Source organism: Mobula hypostoma, chromosome 1 (genome assembly GCF_963921235.1).
Source record: "Mobula hypostoma chromosome 1, sMobHyp1.1, whole genome shotgun sequence".
Taxonomy (NCBI): Eukaryota; Metazoa; Chordata; class Chondrichthyes; order Myliobatiformes; family Myliobatidae; genus Mobula; species Mobula hypostoma.
This window is the reverse complement of record NC_086097.1, coordinates 154,112,748-154,128,518: the sequence shown is the minus strand read 5'-3', so window position 1 is coordinate 154,128,518 and position 15,771 is coordinate 154,112,748. Positions and strand designations below refer to the sequence as shown.

Genomic DNA, 15,771 nt, shown 5'->3' with positions numbered 1-15,771 from the left:
ACACTGCCAAGAGTCTTGCCTTAATATTATATTCTGTCTTTAAACTTGACCTACCAAAATGAACCACTTCACACTTCTCTAGATTGAACTCCACTTGCCACTTCTCAGCCCAGTTCTGCATCCTATCGATGTCTCACTGTAACCTCTGATAACCCTCCAGACTATCCACACACCATCAATTTTTGTGTCACCAGCAAACTTACTAACCCACCCTTCAACTTCCTCATCCAGGTCATTTATAAAAATCATAAGGAGGAGTTGTCCCAGAACAGATCCCTGTGGAACACCACTGGTCTGCGACCTCCATGCAGAATACGAACATCTACAACCACCCTTTGCCTTCTGTGGGCAAGCCAGTTCTAGATCCACAAAGCAAGGTCTTCTTGGATCCCAGGCCTCATTGCTTTCTGAATAAGCTTCGCATGGGGAACCTTATTTGATGCTTTTTTTATTTATATGTTTATACAGAAGTCATTATTCAGATTGTTGGGACTCTTCAAACATTTAAGTCAATGAGAAATAGGGTTCAAGGAATTGATTGCTCTGGAAAGTTTTCCCATGTGGGTCTAACTACCATGTCTTCCCAGCTAAGCATTTCACCATTTTAACCTGTAGTGATCACTTATTAGCATAGGCACCACAAGCTCTTCTGCCTGCTTTGGAAACCTTGAATGCCAACAAAGCTAAATTACCCCTTACTGAAAATAACGTGTCTCAGGGAAATATAGTTCTTTATTTAATGAAGGTTTCGTTTAAAACATTATTTCACAGTCTGCTCACTACAGATGGTTTCTAAGAACAATACCTGATACATTCTATGATACTACAATAGAGAACAACTGTTCAATGTTATTGTTACCAATGTCTTTGGAAATTCTCAGAGAGCATCACAGGCCATCTGTTCTTCTGTTTCTTCGAACTGAAGACGCTGCACAGTTTTCTGCTCTGGTGTGGCTATGAGTCATATCTATTTTTCTTCTCACAATAAATTGTTGCTCATGTGAATTGGCTTCTCCTGTTTTGCATCATGCTTTGCACAGCTGTAGCTGTTAGCTGTTAGCTGCTGGCAGCAGTCATCGCCTTACGTTCTCTGTCTGGATCTCAGTTGTCAGGTTGATTGCAATGTGTTGCAAGGGGCAACATGGTAAAAGATCTTTGTCTTCCAGCTGAAGAGCACAAGGCCCATAGGTCTGTACACTTCAGTGAGGAAATCAACCATCATTTAGGGCTTGGATTCTGAGTATTGACATGTACAAGTGATGGCTTCTTCATGTTACGTACCCTGTAACTGGGTTGCCAAACCAGCAGAAATGGATCACTCAGTTGGAGTCTGGATTACTGGAATTAAGAAAGTTTTATTAAAGAAACAAGCAACACAGTAATCGAAAGGATAATAAATGCAACAGTTCAGCAATGATAAACCCACATGTGCACAGAATTAAGATAACAGCATCAATCAAGCTCTATCGTTGTCTAGGGGTAAATGACCAAATTTCAAAGTGACACAAAAGTTCAGTCCAATTTAGTTCAGTTCGCAGTAATCGTTGCCATGGCGATGGACAATGTGGGGGGAGGGAGAGAGAGAACGGGAACGACTGATCATTCAAACACGGCTTCCACTCACAGACCGGCGATATTGCTCACAAGCAGCTTTCGGGCAGGTCCTTGGTGATGTCACCTGAGGTCACCGACTGTGACCCCTCCTCCAGATGCGGTCGATCCTCTGCAGTGAACCCGGCACCCAAGCAAGGGCGGACACACACCGGGTTCCCGCTGATCGTACCTATCCACCCTGTGCGTTTAAGGTCCGATACTTCCCACCGACTCGTGAGAGGCGCACCGCTTCCAGGGTCTCGTTACCTCAAGTGTCGTGTGTGTCTTGCCTTAGCGAACCTGTCCCTTTTTATCCCCCTGCTGGGGTATCGCCTGTCCATCACTTCAGAACAGTTCAGGGTTCAAAGGGGGAGCCGCTCCAGACAGCTCTCTCTCCCGTCCCTTCATTACCCATCTCCAGATGCTGTTTCATTGTGTTCCTTACCTCTCTCTTGAAGACAGGTGGCAGACCAACTGCTGATCACACAGGACAGCTAACATCTTATCTATGTGTATTCTTGTCACATTCATAAAAAAGGAAGGTAGAAGTAGAGCTGTGGGCCTTGCTTTCAATCACAAATGTAGAATACCGTGGATTCACTAATCCTCTCAATTGTTTTCCCATAAACAGGAATAACAGATTGGAAATTTGGAATCTTCAACTTAAAAAAATAATTAGACGCAATGTATATTAGTGTTTTCAGCAAGGAGACCAGAGCCAGTAAGAGAAAGATAATAAGACTGGATATATACCTTTATGAATAAGGAGGGATATCAAAGTATGTTTACTATAAACAACCTCGAGATTTGTCTCCTTACAGGGTAGCCACAAAACAAGGAAACCCAACAGAACAAATTACTAAAAATACCTTCAAACACCCAGTGTGCCAAAGAAGCACAAATTGTGCAAACAATAGAAATACGTAACTAACATTCAGAACTGAATTTCATGAAAATGAGTTCACGGCCGATCCAGGAGCCCATTCGTTGCAGGCCCCAGTTTCTGTTCAGCATAGTGACAAGTAAACCTTACTGAGAAGCAAGCTGATCACTGGGCCTCCCTCCCCTCTGGCCCCGACACCCTGACATTTTCAATTGGGCCTGGCACTTAAGTCAGCCAAACAGTGGGTCATTCCTTGCTCTCAGACTCGGGCCCTGCCACTTGAAAATGCTGTCGAGTCCAGGATATGTTGCCTCGCTTTGATCCATACCCAAATTTTCCAATTCCGCCCGGCGCAGTGCTTAAATCGGTCAAACCTAAGCTTGCTCATCGTTCTCGGGCCCAGTCTCCGATGCCTTGAATCTGCCTCTCCTTGGTTCTACCACTTCAAATCACCTCCAAGTCTGCTCCAGCAGCCAAACATTGGCTTGTTCCCCGCTCTTAGGCCCAGAGCATGCCACAAACGTCCTACACCTTTGAGACTTCACACCACAAAAATGCCAGGTCGTACGGGTGTTCGAAAGCTCCACTCCAAAAGGGAAGGTACAGGCTATTGATTGCAGTGATTGTTTTCAAGAAAAAGTGTGATTAATAAAGTATTACTACTTTATTAATAGTTGTTCTTGCTGCCAGAAAGTCATTGCTGTACTTCACCAGCACCATCTCAATGGGGATCAAGGAGCCAAAGTGACATAAAGAGAACAATCAGCTGAAGGCTGGAAAACAATTTGCACAAATAACTGGAGATATGGAAAGATTGAATTTTGGTAGGGCTAAAGGACTTGTAAAAGAAAATTGCAAATGCTGGATGTCCGAAATAGAAACCCAAGTTACGAGAAACAGTCAGCAGATCAGGCAACATCTATGAAAAGAGAAACCGGTTTGGTTTTATTACTTCAGGTCTGACACCCTTGTAAATATCGAGATACCAAACTAGTGTCTCTGGACACCCCCACTTGAAGCAAGTGTTACAGATAAAGAAAAGAATTGTCTTTTGCAGTAATCATGTCCCTTTCCTACTGTGTTCATTTCTTAATTATTTAACAAGTCACTTGATTTTGACCTGTATCATCCTGAAAGATATGTTCGGCCCAAATTTCCAATTATCTTGATTTAAAAATTTATATAGGTCACCTTTAAATCTTCCTGTGTGAGTAAGAGGAAAGTTGACCCATAGTCTATATGCTGAATTGAGTGTTGACCTTTCATATAGCTAAGTGGTGTTTGTAGTAAACATTAAATGTCAAGCTGGCACTGAAGGAGCTGAGTACTGAAATCAATAGTCATAAGACAGTGCATCCTGATGCTGTCCTGATCAACATGGAGGACTTCAATCAGGTCAGTTTGAAGAAGTCTTTGGCCAACTACCACCAACATGTCACCTAGTGAACCAGAGGAGCCAACACATGCATTCACTATTACATCAACATCAAGAATGTTTACTTTCCCATCCCATACCTATGCTTACACTTTAGTAAGTCATATCACCTGGCTCTACTTTCACTCCTGCAATATAGGCAGAGACTAAGGACCAAACTAAGAATGGTGAGGACCATGAGTTGTGGTTAAGGGAGGTGGAGGTGCATTTTACAGGACTGCTTTGAACTGGTAAATTGGACAAGGAATTCATCTTCAGGTCTGACCACAGCTGTCACTGATTTTATCAAGATGTGGATATGAGTGTGCCTTTGAAAACATCCATGTTTTCACTAACTAGGAGCCCTGGATGAACCAGGAAATTTGACATCTGCTACGGTCTAAATCTCTGGCATTTAAGACTGATGATCTTGAGTCCAGAGTGACACTGAAAAGGGATTCGGTGTGAAATTTGAGACACAACCCGATGCATAGCAGCTATGGTAGGATTTGCAGGCTGTTAATTCTTATAAAATGAAATCTAACAGCATAAATAGCTGCAGTGCTTCGCTTCCCAATAACCTTAATGCCTTTTATATAGGATTTGAAAGGGAGATTAATACTACACTTATACAAATCCCCACAGCATCCAATGAACCTGTGATCTTTGTCTTTGAGGTCGATGCCAGAACATCCATCAAGACGATGAACCCTCGGAAAGCATCTGGCCCTGATGTTGATCTGGCCAGGTTTTGATAACCTATGACAACCAACAGGCTGGAGTGTTCAAGGACATTTTAAACTTCTCATTGTTGTAGTCTGAGGTTCCACCTGCTTCAAAAGGAAAGCAGTTATACTAGTGCCCAGGAAGACCAGGGTGAGTTGCCTCAATGACTATCACCCAGTGGCACCAGCGTTTACTCCAATGATCTGCTTAGGTTGGAATTGACTCCTTCAAAGCAAGGATCTGGACCCACTGCAATTCACTTAACATCGTAATAGGTCTTCAGAGCATGCAATCTCACAGCCTCTCTCACTGCTTTGAACAACAGGAAAGCATATATCAAGTCGCTTTTTATCAATTATAGCTTGGTGTTAAGAACTTTCATCCTCTCAGCATTAGTCACTAAGTTTCTCAATCTGGGCCCCTCTCTGCAACTGGATACTTGGCTTCTTCATCGGGAGAAAACAGTCGGTACAGATTGGAGATAATACCTCATCCTCCCTGACAGTCACCTCAAGGATGCATGCTCAGCCCGCTGCTCGACTCTCCACACTCATGATTATGTGGCTAAGCACAGCTCAAATGCCATTTTTAAGTTTGCAGATGACATCTCTGTTATTGATAGAACTTCAGATGGTAATGAGGATGCTTACAACAGTGAGTTAGATTAACAGGTTAGTGATGTCACAACAAGAACCTCGCACACAATGTCAGCTAGACCAAGAAGTTGATTGTGGAATTCAGGAGGGCATGCACCAGTCCTCATTGAGGGGTCAGTGGTGGAAAGAGTGAGCAGCTTCAACTTCCTGATGTCAATATCTCTAAACGTGTTTTGGGCCTGATACATTTATATGCCTTCTTTGTGATTGTACCAATGGCTCTATTTCTTTAGAAGTCTGAGGAGATTTAATCTGTCACCAAAAGCTTGCAAATCTCTATTCCGACTGGTTACATCAAAGTCTGTAATGGAGGCTCCAATGCACAGGATGTAAGAGACTGCTGAGGGGCTGTAGAATCAGCCAGCTCCACCATGGGCACAACTCTCCTTACCATTAAAGGCATCTTCAAGAGGCAGCACGCTAAGAAGGCAACATCCATCATTAAGGACTCTCACCATCTGGGACATGCCCTCTTCTTATTCCTACCGTCAGTGAGTAGGAATAAGAAGGGGGCATGTCCCAGATGGTGACACATCCCATTATTTAGGAACAGCTTCTTCTCCATCATCAGATTTCCAAATGCTCCATGAACCAATGAACACCACCTCAATATTCCTTTTTATTCACTGTTTATTTATTTTGTAATTTATGGTCTTTACACTGAACTGCTGCCATAAAATAAGAAAAAAAAATGCCCATGTAAGACAGGAATAATAAACCTGATTCTGATTCTAGTTAACCCCTGAGCTCCATTCCATTTTCAGAGTTAGGAAGGAAATGTCCTCCTTGATAAATTAAGCAGATGGAAAATATAGCTTTATTGACCCAAGGGAAAGAAATGCAACTTTAAATTAAATCAGTTAACTACTTTTTAATGTTATCATTAATTCTAGGCAGCGTATCTCATTGCTCATCCTCGGCTCAGTCTGATTTGCTTTGCCAGTAACCCTCCATTTTAATAAAAGTATCCTTTTACTTATATTGATATTAAATTACAGTTCCTTTAGGATACAGTTAATCATATTTTGACAGCGCTTTTAACTTTGTGCTTTGTGCTGAATAAATGAGATTTGCAAAGTGTCGCCTGAGAGGCTGCTCATGATATCAGAACTCTTGTGCCATGAAGACAAGAGATCAACCAGGGTAAATGTGCCTGATCAATGCCCTTCAAGCATTCTGCTGGAAACTGTCAGAACACTCATAGTTCAGCTTCGTTCATCCAAAGAGGTGTTTGGACATGGTAACATGGAGACTGATTACTGATGTCACGGAGCCCAAGGATAAAACATTTCCTTTGGTGGAGGAGAGAAGAGATTATGAAACATCCTTGGCACCACTGAGTCCTCATAAGGTGGGAAATATTTTTTGCTTTTATGGGAAAAACATGGAAAATAAGGATAATGTGCAAGCTTGTTGAATTTTCAAGTGTGTTAATCACCCCATTGACTGCAAGTGAGCATGAGACGCTGAAATCTTTACTTTGAGGTAAGAGATAAACAAACCCTTAGGCAAGAAAAGATTAACCTTAACTCCTGGATAATGTTGACTGATAACTGCAAAGCTACCAATTTATGATTAAAGCTAATGTAGTCCTTTGGCTTATCATTTACTCCTGGTGTATATAGGCCAATAAAGTTCAGAATTCAAAATAAATTTATTATCAAAGTACATATATGTCACCATATAAAACCCGGAGATTCATTTTTTGTGGGCATACTCAATAAATCCAAAATAGAATCAATGAAAGACCGCCCCAACTTGGGTGTTCAACTAGTGTGCAAAAGACAACAAACTGTATAAATACAGAAAGAGAGAAGGAAAAATAATAAATAATTAAGCAATAATATCAAGAACATGAGATGAAGAGTCCTTAAAAGTAAGTCCATACTTTGTGGGAACATTTCAATGATGGGACAAATGAAGTTCAGAGAAATTATCCCCTCTGATTCAAGATCCTGATGGTTGAGGGGTAATAATTGTTCCTGAACCTGGTGGTGTGGCTCCTGAGTCTCCTTTCTCTTCTTCCTGATGGCAACAGTGAGAAGAGAGTATGACCTGGGTGGTCGGGGACCTTGATGACGGATGCTGCTTTTCTGCAATAGCACTCCATGCAGATGTGCTCAATGGTGGAGAGGGCTTGACCCCTGATTGACTGGGCTGTATCCATTACTTCTTAGAGGATTTTCCATTCAAGAGCATTGGTATTTCCATAGCAGGCTCTGATGCAGCCAGTCGGTACTCTCCACCACACATCTATAGAAGTTCATCAAAGTTTTAGATGTCATGCTGAATCTTCACAAACTCCTAAGGAAATAGAGGTGCTGTCCTGATTTCTTCATAATTGCACTTATGTGCTGTGCCTGGGACAGGTGATCTGAAATGATAACACTGAGGACCCTCTCCACCACTGATTCTCCACTGAGGTCTGGCTCCTCCTGAAGTCAATAATAGGGGCCCTGGTCTTACTGACATTGAATAAGAGATGGCAAAGGTTGGCTGTAAAGAGAGGATGAATTGTTGTTGGTTTTGCCTCATTACTTCAAAAAATAGTAAATTTAAATTTAATATTGAAATTAGTAACATCTGATCTTCAAACCGTGCCCATTAAACTAAGGACTAAAGTCCAACTTTATTGTCTTGAGATTTTAGCTGTGTGATCAGAATAGAGCTGATGCATACAGGAAAATTATCTTTAGGCAGTTTTCATTACATTCTGCAGGGATTATGGATTGATACCCAGGATTAACAGTCAAGGCTGGCTCACACCAATGCACTTTATAAAGTCAAGGTCCCACTTAACTTTAGAATATTAACTTGCCTGCTTAAATTATTTAACCAATCAGGTTAGTAAGCAGCAGGTCAAGTCCCTCTGCTGAAAATTTCAGTAGTACATCAGGCCAGGAGGTCATGTCTCACTTGATGGACCTTGCATATAGGGATGGCCTTTTGAGATTTCCAGAAGTTCAGGGTGAGGCTATGTGAGGATGGAGTCAGAACCGGGAAAGGGCTATAGTGGAATCGAGGATGGTGATAAGTGCAGCGATCTGAAGGTGAATCAGTTGGTCAGACACAGTAAGGCGTCGTCAGGCAAGAGTAGCTAAGGGAAATCATGCTGATGATTGGTAAAGTAATCAGGCCAAGGATTAGAAGAAGTTTTTAGTAAGTAGGTTGGCAGAGGGATCAACCCCGCAAGGAGGTTAAGTCAGCAGATTGGTAGTGGGGTTAAACTAGAGATCAGAGGAAAGAACAGGGCTGTAAGTTGATAGGAGGTGTAGGTTAGCTGAGGGTTCCCTCCAGATGATTTGGAGAGAAATTGATAGGAGTTGGAGGGGCTGCAGCTGTCAATCATCAGTTGTTGAGAATATGGTACTTCTGTGTTCGCAAATCAGTCATCATTGATAGGATCAGGAAAGGTTTGTAAACAGGAAAGAAGGTGGACTTCACTAACGTGTGGGGATGTTTTGGAGGTAACCAAGTACATTATATTACTTGGATGGGACCGACCCTAGAAAGCGACAATCCTATTAACATTTGGCACATCAAAAACTGACATTTGTGGAAGAAGATTCCAAAATTCCACAGCCTTTAGTACTACTTTAACCTGCCCCCAGAGATGGGAAAAAATATCAGGCAATATTGAATGATGGAGTAGATTTGACCTTATTCTGTCTGATACTTTATGGTCTTATTATTCTGTCTGACTCCTTTGCATGTGATTTTATCATTAAAGGCAACTCAGTAGATATTTGTATCTGAATTTCCTTATTATCAATGGTTTAAAAAAGTGTCATTTAAATCTTCATTCATTGGAGAGTTGACAGGAATCAGAATAGTTTTCCAGGTTGGAGAATATCATCACTGAAAATTTGAGGTAAATGTTAAACCTGTCACGTGTGGGCACCTACCATTCTAGCTTAGTGTCTTGGAACCCAATTATCTGAAGGTTAGGGGGTTATAAAAGTTCTAAAATTATTCTTTTTGCTTCCAGAATCCAAAGTCACAGTCAGATCGCAGCAGCTGTCCGAAATTCATCCTACCTCACTAGAATGCCTCCATTGCCTATTGAGTGTCTGGACATAGATGGAGACTGGAGTAATCTTCCTATTATATTTGAAGACCGATATGAGGAATCCATTTCCAAAGGTTTGTCATGTTTCCTTTATTTCATCCAATGTGTTACATACTTATTACACTAGGTAATTTCTGTTTTAACTGCATGAGATTGTGGCCTGTAAACTGGTGATTGACCCATTTCATATTTTTATATACTTAGTGTGGCTTGCAGCATAGAGAGTAAAATCTGAATTTTGCTATGAAGTATTATACTCTACTGAAGCATCTACAAACAATTGCAGTCTTTTCCTTGCAATTTAAAACAAATGGAGTTCCACTGACATCCCTGAAAAGACTGTTCTGTACAGCACAAGGAAGTTTGTGCAATATATTGCAGTTTAGAAGCTAGTTTAATGTCAGGTGAACCAGCCAGTCCTCAGGCATAGAGTACTGTCGGTTGGTTTCTATTACAGCTAAGAAAGTACATGCCAAATGAATTTACAGGCTGCTTAACTTTCTCTTCAAACTTAATTCTAAACCACTGTAGAAGAAATTACTGATTACCAAAATTGTACTGAGCATGTTAATACGGTAATATAGTGTGTGTATTGTTTTCATTGCTCTGAGGAATGCTATAAAATGAAATGAAATTTCTGTAATCATCACCGTTTGTGCAGAAAAACACACCTAACTGTATGATTAAATGATGTGTCCAAATTTGAATAGCAGGAGAATATTTGCCAGTATAAACACACCATCTCCTCTACCATGATCTGTCATCTGACTTAATTTTATGCAACGAAGGTGAACTAATCATGGTGAATTCACCTACAGAGGAGATTGTTATTAGTGAACCTGAGAGTATACCCTGCTCAGATCATAAATTTGTAATAGCAACATCAGCTAGTAAAGTTATCTTGTATGAATGACAGTGTCTAATGCGATGCTACAGCAGAGCTGATAATCTTTTGGTTTAAATGGTTTATGGACTTTATTAAAATGGTTAAGTAGAAGAACACTAAGCAGCTATCTTGGCTATTTATTTACTTGTAAAGTCAATTGTGATTTCTAGAGTTATGAATCAATTAAGTTCATTACAGTTGTTGGTTGTCAGTGAAATGTTTTAGTTCCAAGAGGAGAGGAGCATCTGTGAGTTTCATAGCAGGCTTGATTACCTTTATTAACTAAGTTGTAGATGCTGTCATTCAGCCTGTTACAGAATTTATTTTGGTTATTTTTCCTGGCGGATGTTTGAGCAGTAATTTCAGACATTCAGATTTAAACACATGCTGAACCACCGTACCTTAAACTCATTCTATTTCAATCCCTTCAATCTATGAGCTGGTTGTCCTGAATGCTTTTTAAAGAATTTTTAGTTCTACAAATCAAAAAAGAGAGCTAGTAGGGCACCGGAAAAAGCTGTTGATTATCAAATTCAGTCAGCATTTATGGAAAGAGAAGTAGTTGGCAAATTAGGCCTGCAACCCTTCATTGGAACTATGGAAGAGAGAATTAAGTTAGTAGAGGCAGAAGAGAGATAGGGAACGGGGCAGGTGGAAGAAGAGAACTTCCTTGATAGGCTGAGGCAGGATGACTTTATGTGGCAGTTAAGTGGTTAAAATAAGATTAAGCTTTTTTGTGATTGTAATTTGATGTTAATGGTAACACTCTGGAATACGTCCAGCAAAAATGGCCAGTTTTATTGCAAGGAGAAAGCGTCAGTGAAATATTTGAAGTTAGAGAACTCAATATTCTGTCCTGCAGGCAACAACATGCCCAAGAAGATGAGCTCTTCAGGCTTGTGTTTGGACTTGTTGTAACAATGCAAGAGGCCACGGATTGTCAGAGTGGCAGTGCAAAGGGAATTAATGTGACAGGCAAGGGGACAGTGAGGAATACCTCTGTGTATAGACACAATGCAAAGCAATCATCCATTCTCTATTTGGTTTCTCCAAGGTATAGGAGTCCAGTCTCACTGGTTTCCTATCATTTGGTCCAGTGCCTTTCTTAAACAAATTCTTGGTTCATCTCTGTTGACATCCACAATTTCCCAATCCTTAAGGCTACTGCTTTTTATGGCAACTTCATAAGCCTCTTCTTTAATAATTTGTTTTCAACTTAAAACCTTAACTCAGTTTGTCTTTCTACAGATGCTACCTGTCCTGATAAGTATTTCCAGCATTTTCTATTTTTTATCTCATATTTCAAGCATCTGCAGTATTTGTCAGTTATGTGGGAATCACTTTTCATTTTGTGTTTATTGGTTGGGCCTACTAACCAGATTTCATCATGGAATTGATCCAAGAATAAACGAAGGAGGTGTATTTCAAAGGGGAGATGTGAGTGACTATGCTTGAATCAAGCAGTATTTGACCAATTGTGGTATGAAGGTGTCTTTGTAAAACTGTGGTCAATGAGTATTAAGAGGAAAACACTCCAGTGATTCAAGTCATGCCTTACTTAATGATAGATGGTTGAGGTTATTGGAGGTCAATAATTCCAGCCACTGGGCAATACTGCATGAGTTCCTCAGGATAGTGTCCAAAACTAAACCATCCTTAGTGGTTTCATCAATGACCTTCCATTATTAGGTCACAAGTGGGGACATTGAGGACAACTGCAAAATTCAGTTCTCTTCATAACTGTATATTAAATGAAGTAGCCCATGTCTGCACACAACATACATGTTACAAAAGTGCTAGATCAGGAGATGGTCTGAGCGCTTATCTTGGCATTTAAAGGGATGGCCATCCCTGAGTTTGCCACCATCAATATCCTAGTGGACACCCTTGACAGAAATCTCAGCTGGACCAGGTACCACTTAGTCTGTAAATGCAGATTGAAGGTTGACTGCAGTGAATGGGTGATGCATCTGCTGTTGCTGTAGTACCTTTCCACCATCTGCAAAGTGAAGGTCAGGAGTGTGTCAGAATACTCCAAATGGATAGGATGTATGCATCTTCAATACCACTCAAGAAGCTTCCTATAATCTAGAAGAAAACAACCAACTTCAGTAGTACCACATCCACTGTCCAAAGGATTCATATCTCCACCACCACCATCTTGTTGCCTCAGTGTGTATGCTATGTGTAAGCAACCTTAACCACCTAGATGGAAAAGGATGTCAGGCAACTGGAAAGATCACTTGTGGTTTCCGTTCCAGGACACACACCATTCCTATTTGAAACTATATCTGTATTCCTGAGGGTAAGGTGGTAGATAAAACCATAGAACATTACAGCACAGAAACAGGCCTTTTGGCCCTTCTTGGCTGAGCTGAACCATTTTTGAGCCGAGTCCCACTGACCTGCACATGAACCATATCCCTCCATACACCTCTCATCAATGTACATGTCCAAGCTTTTCTTAAATGTTAAAAGTGATCCTGCATTTACCACTTCATCTGGCAGCTCATTCCGCACTCCCACCACTCTCTGTGTGAAGAAGCCCCCTCCTAATGTTCCCTTTAACCTTCTCCTCTTTCACCCTTAACCCATGTCCTCTGGTTTTTTTCTCCCCTAGCTTCAGTGGAAAAAACCTGCTTGCATTCACTCTATCTATACCCATCATAATTTTATATACCTCTATCAAATCTCCCCTCATTCTTCTACGCTCCAGGGAATAAAGTCCTAACCTATTCAACCTTTCTCTGTAACTGAGTTTCTCAAGTCCTGGCAACATCCTTGTAAACCTTCTCTGCACTCTTTCAACCTTATTAATATCCTTCCTGTAATTTGGTGACCAAAACTGCACACAGTACTCCAAATTCGGCCTCACCAATGCCTTATACAACCTCACCATAACATTCCAACTCTTATACACAATACTTCGATTTATAAAGGGCAATGTAGCAAAAGCTCTCTTTACGACGCTATCTACCTGTGACGCCACTTTTAGGGAATTTTGTATCTGTATTCCCAGATCCCTCTGTTCTACTGCACTCCTCAGTGCCCTACCATTTATCCTGTATGTTCTACCTTGGTGTGTCCTTCCAAAGTGCAATACCTCACACTTATCTGTATTAAACTCCATCCGCCATTTTTCAGCCCGTTTTTCCAGCTGGTCCAAGTCCCTCTGCAGGCTCTGAAAACCTTCCTTACTGTCTACTACACCTTCAATCTTTGTATCATCAGCAAATTTGCTGATCCAACTTACCACATTATCATCCAGATCATTGATATAGATGACAAATAACAATGGACCCAGCACTGATCCCTGTGGCACACCACTAGTCACAGGCCTCCACTCAGAGAAGCAAACCTCCACTACCACTCTCTGGCTTCTTCCATTGAGCCAATGTCTAATCCAATTTACTACCTCTCCATGTATACCTAGCAAATGAATCTTCCTAACTAACATCCCATGCGGGACCTTGTCAAAGGCCCTACTGATGTCCATGTAGACAACATCCACTGCCTTCCCTTCATCCACTTTCCTGGTAACTACCTCAAAAAACTCCCAACAGATTTGACAAACATGACCTACCACGCACAAAGCCATGTTGACTCTCCCTAATACGTCCCTGTCTATCCAAGTACTTGTAGATCCTATCACTTAGTACTCCTTCCAATAATTTACCTACAACCGACGTCAAACTTACCGGCCTATAATTTGCCAGATTACTTTTAGAGCCTTTTTTAAACAACGGAACAACATGAGCTATCCTCCAATCCTCTGGCACCTCACCCGTAGATACCGACATTTTACATATATCTGCCAGGGCCCCTGCAATTTCAACACTAGTCTCCTTCAAGGTCCAAGGGAATACCATATCAGGTCCTGGGGACTTATCTACTCTGATTTGCCTCAAGATAGCAAGCACCTCCTCCTCTTCAATCTGTATAGGTTCCATGACCTCACTACTTGTTTGCCTTATTTCCATGGACTCCATGCCAGTTTCCTTAGTAAATACAGACGCAAAAAATCCATTTAAGATCTCCCCCATTTCTTTTGGTTCCACACATAGCCGACTACTCTGATCTTCAAGAGGACCAATTTTATCTCTTACTATCGTTTTGCTCTTAATATATCTGTAGAAGCTCTTTGGATTATCCTTCACCTTGGCTGCCAAAGCAACCCCACGTCTTCTTTTAGCCCTCCTGATTTCTTTCTTAAGTTTTTTTTTTGCACTTTTTATACTCCTCAAACACCTTATTTGCTCCCTGTTTCCTATACATGTCATACATCTCTCTCTTCTTCTTTAGCAGAGCTCCAATATCCCTTGAGAACCAAGGTTCCTTATTCTTATTTACTTTGCCTTTAATCCTGACAGGATTAAAGATCCTGACAGGGGGAACATACAAACTCTGCACTCTCAAAATTTCTCCTTTGAAGACTTCCCACCTACCAATCACATCCTTGCCAGAGAACAACCTGTCCCAATCCACGCTTTTTAGATCCTTTCTCATTTCTTCAAATTTCGCCTTTTTCCAGTTTAGAACCTTAACTCGAGGACCAGATCTATCTTTATCCATGATCAAGTTGAAATTAATGGTGTTATGATCACTGGAACAAAGTGTTCCCCTACACAAACTTCTGTCACCTGTCCTAACTCGTTTCCTAATAGAAGATCTAAGATGTGGTCTACATGGATTTTAACAAGGCATTTGACAAGGTCCCCCACGAGAAACTCATCCAGAAAGTCATGAGGCATGGGATTAGTGGAATCTTGGCTGTTTGGACAAATAATTGGCTTACAGGAAGAAAGCAGAGGGTATTAGTGGAATGAAAGTATTCTGCCTGGAGGTCGGTGACTAGTGGAGTGCCGCAAGGATCTGTCCTGGGACCCCCTGCTCTTTGTGATTTTTGGATGAAGAGGCAGAAGGATGGGTGAGTAAGTTAGTGGATGACACGAAGATCAGCGGAGTTGTGGATGGAGCTGTAGGTTGTTGAAGGTTACAAGCAACTGGCGTTCACCAGCAACTTTTATGTATGTTGCTTGAAATTCCAGCATCTGCAGATTTCCTTATGTTTGGGTTATGGAGTAGTGTGGGTTTAGCACTTTTTTTTAAGGAAGGGAGGAAAAAATGGCGGCGCGACGCAGCGCGCGCGGCCGTTCCGAATGAAAATCGATATGTGTAACTAGGGGTGCCGTGCACAATCCAGATTTGCTGGAGACAGCCATGAGAAGCACAGAGGAACATCTAGAGAAACTTCTAAAATGCCTGCTTCGCTGCTGCTGCTACTGCGTGATCGAGAATCTCTGGAGACGAAGGCCTCAAATCCTCGGCTTTGTGTATCACCTGTTGCCGGGGCCGGGGTTGAAGCGCTCGGCCGAGATGGTGCTCGATGCATCGGTGCCGGAGAGCTGGTCGGAGTCTCGGAGTTTTCATTTGGACTCTGAGTCGGACTGTGGTTGGATGCTTCCAGGATGCTGCATTGGCAAGTTGGCAGCACTGGAGGTTTACCGTCTGCGTGAGATGATGGGACTTTCGAGAGACTTTGAG

General features: G+C 41.6%; 1 protein-coding gene across 2 annotated transcripts in view; it reads left to right on the top strand.

Annotated features, from left to right (window-relative positions):
* The window catches only part of fam135b (family with sequence similarity 135 member B), a 386,005-nt gene that overhangs the window by 311,796 nt on the left and 58,438 nt on the right, over positions 1-15,771 (top strand). For both annotated transcript variants that reach the window (XM_063058308.1, XM_063058318.1), the window contains one exon: positions 9,261-9,415. In XM_063058308.1, the coding sequence (XP_062914378.1) occupies positions 9,261-9,415 (155 nt within the window). The remainder of the gene's footprint in view (positions 1-9,260; positions 9,416-15,771) is intronic.